Source organism: Benincasa hispida, chromosome 10, assembly GCF_009727055.1.
Source record: "Benincasa hispida cultivar B227 chromosome 10, ASM972705v1, whole genome shotgun sequence".
In the NCBI taxonomy this organism is placed as follows: domain Eukaryota; kingdom Viridiplantae; phylum Streptophyta; class Magnoliopsida; order Cucurbitales; family Cucurbitaceae; genus Benincasa; species Benincasa hispida.
In genome coordinates this window covers 20,905,384-20,915,385 of record NC_052358.1, presented here as the reverse complement: position 1 = coordinate 20,915,385, position 10,002 = coordinate 20,905,384, and the positions used below count along the sequence as shown (strand labels likewise).

General features: G+C 38.6%; 1 protein-coding gene across 2 annotated transcripts in view; it reads left to right on the top strand.

Moving 5' to 3' along the window:
• The first annotated feature begins 1,778 nt into the window (after window positions 1–1,778).
• LOC120088375 (3-oxoacyl-[acyl-carrier-protein] synthase, mitochondrial) overlaps window positions 1,779–10,002 on the top strand; it is a 13,663-nt gene continuing 5,439 nt past the window's right edge. For both annotated transcript variants that reach the window (XR_005484902.1, XM_039045613.1), the window contains exons 1-10: window positions 1,779–2,056; window positions 2,324–2,553; window positions 3,416–3,523; window positions 3,608–3,679; window positions 3,834–3,920; window positions 4,599–4,750; window positions 4,859–4,939; window positions 5,029–5,062; window positions 5,172–5,238; window positions 5,353–5,429. Coding sequence is in view for 1 of the 2 variants with exons in the window: in XM_039045613.1 (XP_038901541.1) it covers window positions 1,918–2,056; window positions 2,324–2,553; window positions 3,416–3,523; window positions 3,608–3,679; window positions 3,834–3,920; window positions 4,599–4,750; window positions 4,859–4,939; window positions 5,029–5,062; window positions 5,172–5,238; window positions 5,353–5,429 (1,047 nt within the window). In the remaining variant the exon portion in view is untranslated. The remainder of the gene's footprint in view (window positions 2,057–2,323; window positions 2,554–3,415; window positions 3,524–3,607; window positions 3,680–3,833; window positions 3,921–4,598; window positions 4,751–4,858; window positions 4,940–5,028; window positions 5,063–5,171; window positions 5,239–5,352; window positions 5,430–10,002) is intronic.

The following is a 10,002-nucleotide window of genomic DNA, read 5'->3' as shown; positions in this document are numbered from 1 at the left end:
GCATGTTTGGCATGGTTATATAGACAATTGTGCAAAGCAACAAGATTTAAAGTTCGTGAGATAGTTGGGCCTCTCATACCTTTGCAACTATTGGCTTGGGAGTGATTTCCCACAATAGCTCCACAACTACATCATGTAAATGACGCTCAATTAGCTGGATGAGCCTACGATTCTCGGTATGTTATTTTAATTCATTTTAATTTTTACATGACTGATCTAGTTAATTCATAATCTAAATTATTAATTTAAAAATTTAGATGGAGAGACCAATTTTGTGTGACTAGGACAACCACACATGTAGTCAATTAGTACAACTACATGTTTGATCTGCTTCAACCTGATTAGGTACATTAACATTGAACCAAATTGATTATTTTATACACATTTTTACTGTGTTTGTCTTTATTGTTTTCCAATATAATATTTTGTATTTCAGGTTATTTGGGAGCCCTACAAAATTATTATGCACATTTTGCCCAATTTCTATACGAATGGTCAAAATATATGGTGGACAATAAGTCCTCTTATATGTTTTCACATCGGTGAGTGGCATCTTCCTGACAGAGTGATGAGACAATTTGGTTTTCACCCGGATGTCTCATCGCCTTGTAATACTGAACCCCTACTGCAAGATATTGACTTGACTGGAGATTGGTCCAAAAAAGTTGCACATTTGATAGTGTGATGGCACTATCGTGCAAGATTTATTGCAGTGGGGGTTTCTATTGAATAGTTTAACGGGGATGTCACTCAATACAACATTTATTGGTATAATAATATCACAAGGCACTATGTCACTTGTCCGAGAGCAATTATAGGTCATCTGGTAAATGAATGAATATTATCTAATTATTTTTAATTTAAATATTATCTAATTGTTTTATAATTCATATAGATCGAACAACAGTAGACTCCATGATGTTACGAATGATCCGAACCAGGTTCTTACTATATGCAGTGACAACCAGAGCTATATGAAGGATATACATTATATGTACGATATACATATTGTTCCTCCACCAGCTCCTAGACGTAGAGGACATGTTTGGAAAGAGGATGAGTTCGATGAGGTTGGCCACAACGTGGAAGAGTTGCCCCTGTGATGCAGACGCAGAACCAAATTGATTATGTTAGTCCGATGATGATGATGCAAACATTTGGTTCAGGACATTATGACTCAGAGGTCCATCATCTTCATGCGTGCATAGACATGGTCGGGGTTGTGGAGAGCGTAATGAATATTTATTTTATGAAATTCCTACAGTGGTACTAGAGCAACATTAAGAAAAATCAGAGCAACCTCAAGTTCGAAGTCGACGACGACAACCAGCTCGTAATCGATAACGTCCGCCTTGTGGGACACAATGATTTTTGTAATTATTTTTTATATAAATGAGATATTTTAATGTATACTTTATTATTTTTATGAAATATTATTTTTTTAATTTGTTCTTTTTAGAGTTAAGTTAAGATGCTTTAAAAAATATAAAATAATAAAATAATAAAATAATAAAAAAATGTAAAATGTAATATACTAAATAATAACATAATGTAAAATTAAAAACATAAAAAAATAGAGGTCGAATTAATGGAAAATTAAAAAAAAAGAAAGAATGGAGGTCGAATCTTCAAAATTCGACTTAAATTGATTGGATTTTGAAGACTCGACAATTAAAAAAAAAAATACAATATTTTTATAAATATTTTTCAAACAATAATATTTTTATAAATACTTTTTGATAACAACAATATTAGTATAATTTTCCCTTTCTCAAAAGTGGAGGAGTAATTTTCCGAGAAAAGAACAAAAGAAAAATAAAAATTTTGAAGTGGCGCACTGGCTGTCCGCCAGTCCCCATAGTTCATTCCTCGGAAGTTCGATGGTCGAACTGTGAAGAAGTTGTTAATTAAGCCGCCATGGTATTTCCTTCTATCCGTCGCTTCTTTGCCAAATCTCGTTTCCGTCTCGGCCGCCATGTTTCTTCTTCTTCTTCTTCTGCGACTGAATCTTTTGATCCTCCTCCTGTTGTTCATGCTCGAAGAGTCGTCGTTACTGGTAATTCTTTTCTTATTCAAGTTAGAATCCACCAAGCACTCTTATAAAAAAAATTCAAAGGAAATTTGTAGCTTCCATTATAGTCGAGCTTGATTAACAGTTCCATTTCTTTAGAAATTGAAATGGAGTTGATTGCAGCTCTTACCTATTTCCTAATAGTTTGTGGCACAATTCAAATTTCCCTTATATTTCTATCGTAATTTGTAGTCTTTCTTCATGTATATGCACATCTTTACTATGTCTTACATTTTTGACATTCCATATTAGGTTTAGGAATGGTTACTCCACTTGGTTGTGGTGTGAAATCTACTTGGAAGCGTCTTATAGATGGAGAATGTGGGATTAGAAAATTGTCCCCAGAAGATCTTCAAATGAATGCTTTTGATTCAGAAACCCAGTTGCTCACTTATGACCAATTGACATCGAAAGTAGCTGCAGTGGTCCCTTGTGGAACAGAGCCTGATGAATTTAACGAAGAATTGTGGCTTAATTCTAAGGTCAAAGGGGATATTCCTTACTGACCTCTGGCTTCTCTTTGAACATATTTTACCTTGATTGGTACATTTTATATGGCTTGAATTTTGTTAGATTATTTACTTACTTCACTATGGGCGAACGATTGATGGAAGTGGTCTAGTCTGCAGGAAGGTTTCTTAAAACATCTAACTGTGTAGTTCTGAGAGAGATTCTTGAGATAGATTTTGTGAACATCTCTGATAGTAATTGGTACTTCTCCAGCTACTGCTCAAAGTTCCGGCAGTTGCATCTGGAGAGAGGTCAGAAGCATAGTGTGCTCATACGTTGACTTGTATACATAATATAGTGACCAATCATATATCATAGTGACCAATCATTTTTGCTTCTAAGATCCAACTGATGTAAGTGATTGATTATGGTGTATAAAAAATGAGATTCCTTGTGGATGAAGTAAATCCACTGATTTATAAAACAAAACACCCTTTGTTCATTACAGCATGCCTTTTTTAATTTCCAATCAGAGATCTTTGTTGTAATTCACCATTAGGTGTTTGGAGTCTTACTCCTTTATTTCATATTAATGAAATTGTTTATTTTTCAAATTTTGAAATCCACTGATGGATAAAAAAGGTCTTGTTGAGTTGATGTAATAAAGTTAGTTTTGGGCTTTAGGTGGGAGTTTCATTTTCTTTTCATGCGTTGTAGGGGTTGTTAACGACCTTTAAAATATGAGTAGCAGGATGATTTCTTCTAGATCATTTCTCTGTACTTGCTAATTTCTCGTATCGTTCTTTATTATACTCTCAGTTTTCTAAGCATTAAAGATATCAGCATTGGAAAATCCATTTTCAATAATCGTGTTACAGATTTTGGAATTATCAGGAGCATCGTTCAATTTCAAGGTTTATAGGCTATGCATTATGTGCTGCTGATGAAGCTTTAAAAGATGCAAATTGGGTGCCATCTTTGCAGGAACACAAGGAAAAGACAGTATGATTCTTTCTATATTGACAGACATAACATATTTTTTTTGATTATTCAAGAAAATATCGATGTTTAACTTGAAAATGCCAGGGAGTCTCTGTTGGTGGTGGAATTGGAAGCATCAGTGATGTGCTAGATGCAGCACAACTAATTTGTGATAAGGTTAGCTTATGAGCTTTTTGCTCCTCATATCTGGACAAAGAACATATCTCTCGCCCCTCTCATCATGGGGGTTTTGAATACGAAGTTGAAGAATGTAACTGGGTTTCAGAAAGAATAAACTTAAATATGGATTTATTTTCCCTTTTTTTTGCAGAAACTACGTCGTCTTAGTCCATTTTTCATTCCGCGGATATTAATCAACATGGCATCGGGTCATGTGAGCATGAAATATGGATTTCAGGTGCAGAAATAGATTCTAAGATTACTAAGAATTCTCTATGCTATGTATGAGATTGATCAGGGTTCATGAAACTTATGCTCTACTTAAATTCACAATGGCATTATGTCCGATAATATTGGAGAGGTCCTTTTTTATGGCTATTCACAATTCTTTAATAGCCACGAAGCTGATTGACATGTTGGTGCACTGAGATTAGGGGTAAACTTGTAAGTTTAGTTGACTTTGTTAATTGTTAGTTTTTAGACGTTAATTGTTGTTGGCTGTTCGGTTGTTAGTTGGTTGTCTTGTTAGAAATTGTTTTACTTAGCAGGTTAACATTCACGATAAAATGAGAGTTAAGTCTGCTGTATTTGCATAACTTTTTGAATAGCAATGAAGACTTCTGTTGAGAATTATTGGAGTTCTATCACTTAGTTGCTAGTAGGTTCTATCAGATATCTTGGTTCAATTTAGCTTAGAGTAAGTACAAGATATTATAACACAAAGGGGAAACTTAGGCCGGCTTCATGGCCAGATTTTACCAATATCAACATCAGATTGTCAGTGTTATTAGCAGGTGCTCATATATTTCTCCGTTTCTGTCTGCTCAATGTTAATATATCGAGCCTTTTATTTAAAATGGTTTAAGGAACTTCTTAATGATATCTTTCATTATAGCTGTCTAGTTTGTTCATATAGGGTCCAAACCATGCTGCAGTGACAGCTTGTGCAACTGGAGCACACTCTATTGGTGATGCTGTTCGGATGATTCAGTTTGGAGATTCTGATGTTATGGTGGCTGGGGGCACAGAGTCCAGCATTGATGCTTTATCAATAGCCGGATTTTGCAGGTGATAAAAGTATTGAATATTATTATGCCTTTTGACTAAACTATGTTTTACTTAATGTGACTGTACATTCGAGTTCTAATCATATTTTATTAAGTTTGTTATTTTCAGGTCCAGGGCTTTGTCTACGAAGTACAATTCAGCTCCACCGGAAGCTTCTCGCCCTTTTGACTGTGGTCGAGATGGATTTGTGTGCGTACATGCTTCATTTATTTTTATTTTACATTTTATCTTCTCTTATTCTCACTTCTGCCCCCCCTCCTTGCTATCCACATTCTCAGTATAGGGGAAGGTTCTGGCGTCATGGTGCTGGAGGTAAGTTGGATGCTGCTTAATGAGACGCAACTTTTGTTTTTCAGTTCTTTATTCTATTGTTGATTGAATTAGCTTTGCTATAGTGTTTAGTTCTCCTTTTCTTATATAGGAACTTGATCATGCATTGAAGCGTGGAGCTAGAATTTATGCAGAAGTCCGAGGCTATGGGACTTCAGGTTTTATACTTCCATTTAATTTAAATGCGCTGATTTTGCTGACTATTTTGTAGATTTTTCTAGGGGCATTGTCTTTAAGCGTTGTATAGATTTAAAAAGAATGATGATCTCTAGGTGATGCTCATCACATTACTCAGCCACACGCCAGTGGAAGAGGTGCAGCCCTAGCCATGACACGTGCCTTAAAACAGGTTAAAGAATTAACTATGGCTTTTAACTAATTTATCTCATATTAGTCTACATACACCTCTTTTCCTATTTTATTTATTTACTTGAGAAACAACCGTCCATTGGGGCAGGCCAAGAGATCCTCTCCATTAACTAGGAGCTTCCATAAAAGCTCCATAATTTGCATAAATAACCAAAAAGGATAATAACAATATTATTTTCAAAGAGAGCCCCATTTGGACAATAAAACATTCACCACCTCCCAATAGTTATCAGTGTCTATGAAATCCTCTGGCAATGTTCTTTCTCTTGCCAATCATAAATCTCAAAGAAGAGGTTTTGTAGCGCTGGTTCACTGAATGATGATGATGAGTTCAAATAACGAGAGCATAGTATGAGAAAAATACCACTGAAGGGTGAAAATTTTGAGCAGTTTGAGAAAGTATGATCTACTGTTTCATCGTCTTCCCTGCATAGGAAACAGAAGCTAACAGAGAGTTGGATGTATGAGTGGGTTTCTGAATTCTGTCAATACTGTTGACTTCTCCGTAGCATGGAGACCACACTTAGAAATTGATTTTTTATGCCCTTTACTTTTCCAGATTACTTTGCAGGTTATGGTAATCAGGATGTTCTTCTCAGAGATGGGTAGTTGAAGAAATATCTCCTGAATTTGCCCAATGTAGTTTCCAGATCCTATCTTCATTGCTTCCTGTAGAAATATGTTTTATTCAACTGCTCCTGGAGATCCATTCTTCTGTTCTGCTTCTAAATCAGTGCTGTTCTGCTGAATTCAAATTTCCAGCCTTGCCTTTTATTGAAATAGAAGAAAAGAAGATGACACAAGGAGTTTACGTGGAAAACCCTAATTCAGGGAAGAAAAACCACGGTAGAAAAGGACTTATTATTTAATATCATATTTACAATAGACCCAACTTCTGATATAAATAGAATGAGGTGAAACCCCAATTTAGCAAATATAGCAAAAATTACAACAATGCCCTTAGGGCATATTCAACACTCCCCCTCAAGTTGGGGCATAGATATCGGCAAGACCCAACTTGCTAATACAAGCTTCAAACGTCTGTCTCGATAACCCTTTCGTAAAAACATCTGCAATCTGTTGGACTGAAGGTACATAGGGAATACAAATAGCTCCGCGGTCTAACTTTTCTTTAATAAAGTGCCTGTCAGTTTCCACATGTTTGGTTCTATCATGTTGCACGGGATTATTCGCAATACTGATGGCAGCCTTATTATCACAATACAGCTTCATGGGCCCCGGACTACTCTCGTGAAGATCAGATAAAACTTTCTGCAACCAGATTTCTTCACACACTCCCAGATTCATAGCTCTATACTCTGCCTCAGCACTACTTCTGGCCACTACACCCTCTTTTTTACTCCGCCAAGTTACCAAATTTCCCCATACAAAGGTACAATACCCTGAGGTTGACCTTCTATCAGTCACAGATCCGACCCAATCTGAGTCAGTATATGCCTCGATGCTTCGTGTGTCATGTTTCCTGAACACCAAGCCCTTCCCAGGGGTGAACTTTAGATATCTCAAAATTCGAGTCACAGCTTCCATGTGCTCCTCATATGGTCTCTGCATGAACTGACTTACTACACTCACAGCATAGGAGATGTCGAGTCTAGTATGAGACAAGTAAATCAGTTTTCCTACTAAGCGTTGATACCTCTCCTTATTCACAGGAACTCTTTCGAAATACTTTTCAGTTTGCTATTGACCTCAATAGGAGTGTCAATAGGTTTGCATCCGGTCATTCCTGTTTCCTTTAACCAGTCCAGAGTGTACTTTCGCTGAGATACAGATATTCCTGCTTTTGATCTTGCCACTTCCATCCCTAGAAAATACCTTAAACTACCAAGATCCTTGATTTCAAATTCACTTGCCATCCTTTGTTTTAGCTTAGCAATTTCTGCCGTGTCATCTCCTGATAGGATGATGTCATCAACATACACTACCAACACAGCAATCTTTCCTAAGGGTGATTTTTTGGTAAACAAGGTATGATCAGAATGCCCCTGAACAAATCCTTAGGACTTAACAAACACGGTGAACCTGTCAAACCATGCCCTAGGAGACTGCTTCAACCCATATAAAGATTTCCTGAGTTTGCAAACATGATTCCCAAACTTAGCTTCGAAACCTGGAGGTGGACTCATATAAACTTCCTCTTCCAACTCACCATTTAAGAATGCGTTCTTTACATCTAGTTGATGTAGGGGTCAATCTTTATTCACGGCGATAGACAGAAGAACACAAATCGTGTTTAACTTAGCCACTGGGGAAAAAGTTTCTGAATAATCAATCCCATACGTCTGAGTGAACCCTTTAGCAACTAACCTAGCTTTATACCTCTCGAGTGTTCCGTCAGACTTATACTTCACTGTGAACACCCATTTGCAACTAACTGTTTTGTGACCTCTAGGAAGAGCTACTGACTCCCAAGTCTTATTTGCCTCAAGAGCTCTCATTTCCTCCATTACTGCTGCTTTCCACTCGGGGACTTCTATGGCCGCATGTACACTGGTAGGTATTGCTGAAGCATCCAGCTGAGTAGTAAAAGCCTTAAAACAAGGAGATAAGTTACTATAGGTCAGAAAACTATGCAAAGGGTATTTTGTACATGACCTGGTTCCCTTTCTCAGAGCAATTGGCATATCCAAAGTGGTATCATAGTTGTCAGTTTTCGTCTGTCCCTCTTCAGTATCAGACTTTTGAGACAATTCTGCATCTTCTTGAGGATCTTTCAGCATCTCATTACCTCCTGAAGTTTCAACCTTCTCTGAGCTCATTTCATCATTTTCTATGTTCCCAAACTTTTCTTCAAGACTTTCCTTTGAAACAACGGGATCTTGAACCTGAGTTGGTTCCGACGCTTGGACACTTTCCGATGGAACACCAGAGGTTTCCTGAATTTCCTTTTTGAGATTCCTCCTATAGTATGTTATCCAGGGCACTTGTCTAGTAGGAAGAACCGACACGGGAACAATAGGAGCAGAATTAGGTTTAAGACTAGGTAGACTAGGAACAACAGGAGTAGAGTTAGGTTCAAGACTAGGTAGACTAGGTCCAGGAACATTGGGGCTAGGCTCAGGTTCAGGAATATTAGGACTAGGCTCAGGTTCAAGACTAATGGGTACGGAGTACGTGGAACTGTTAGTCTCTTCATTCGTGGTCTACCCCTGAAGATGACTAACGGGAAAGAACGGTTTATCTTCAAGGAACGTGACATCCATAGTGACAAAATATTTTTTGGAAGATGGATGAAAGCATTTATAGCCTCGTTGATGAAGGGGATACCCGACAAACACATGTTTTAGCTCGTGGAGCAAACTTAGTCCGGTGTGGACAATGAGTATGAACAAAGGCTGTACACCCAAACACACGAAGAGGAACCTCAGGAATAAGACGGGTAGACTGATAGGACTCTTTGAAGCACTCAAGAGAGATTTGAAACTTTAGAACTCGTGAAGGCATTCTATTAATTAGATGAGTTGCGGTAAGAACTGCATCTTCCCACAGGTACGAAGGGAGAGACGCTGGAATTATCAAAGAACGAGCAACTTCAATGAGATGGCGATTTTTCCGCTCAGCCACCCCATTTTGTTGTGGAGTATATGTACACAAGTTTTGATGGATGATCCCTTTTGACACTAGGAATTCCTGGAAGGTGTAGTTGACAAACTCACGACCATTGTCACTTCGAAGAATGACAATCTTTGTGTTGAACTGTGTTAATACAGTGGTATAGAACTGTTTGAAGGTAGATAAAACCTCAGACTTATTAGCAAGGAGATATACCCATGTAAGTCGGGTATGGTCATCGATGAAAGTTACAAACCACCGTTTACCAGACAAGGTAGAGATGCTTGATGCTATCTCCGAACCATCATCCCAGGTGGCTCAGCCGAACAGATCCAGCTAGTGAGCCGAACAGCAAGTGGTGGGCTTGCTCCAGCCGGCGCGCCGATTAGCTTCCAGACTCACCGTTCCAACCGAACACCATCGAGAAAGGTCACGCTTTCCAGCCGGCGCACGCGAACGGGTCACAACCGATCAAACCTCGACTTCACACGCAATCGTCTCAGCCTCGCACGTTCCCCAGCCAGCGCACGCGATCGATCTACAGCGATCAGTACCTCGGCGTCGCACAGAACCAGATCTGCACCAAACGGTCATGGGTTTGCTCCAGCTGCCGGGTCAGGTCAGACCAGCGCGATTTCTTCAACCTCGCAGCCGATCGCCAGCTTTCTGTCCGTTACCCACCATCACAGCCGTCTGGGAGCAGCACCGATCACGGGTTGCCGAACTTTGCCGCCGGTGGACTTCCAGCAGTAGCTTCTTCACAGTACATGGTGGACAGCTTCTTCTCATGTATATCCAGTTCAGCCCTAGTTTCGAATGGGTGATTCCATTGAAGAAAATCCCATGGTTTTTAGACAGAAAAATTCCATATCTGAATCTCATGGGGACTCCAACAACAATTGGTTAGTCTCCAGCAACAGATGGTCGCCCTGGGAGCCAGATTGAATGGCATGATTCTTCCCCGATGTATTCAGAAAATC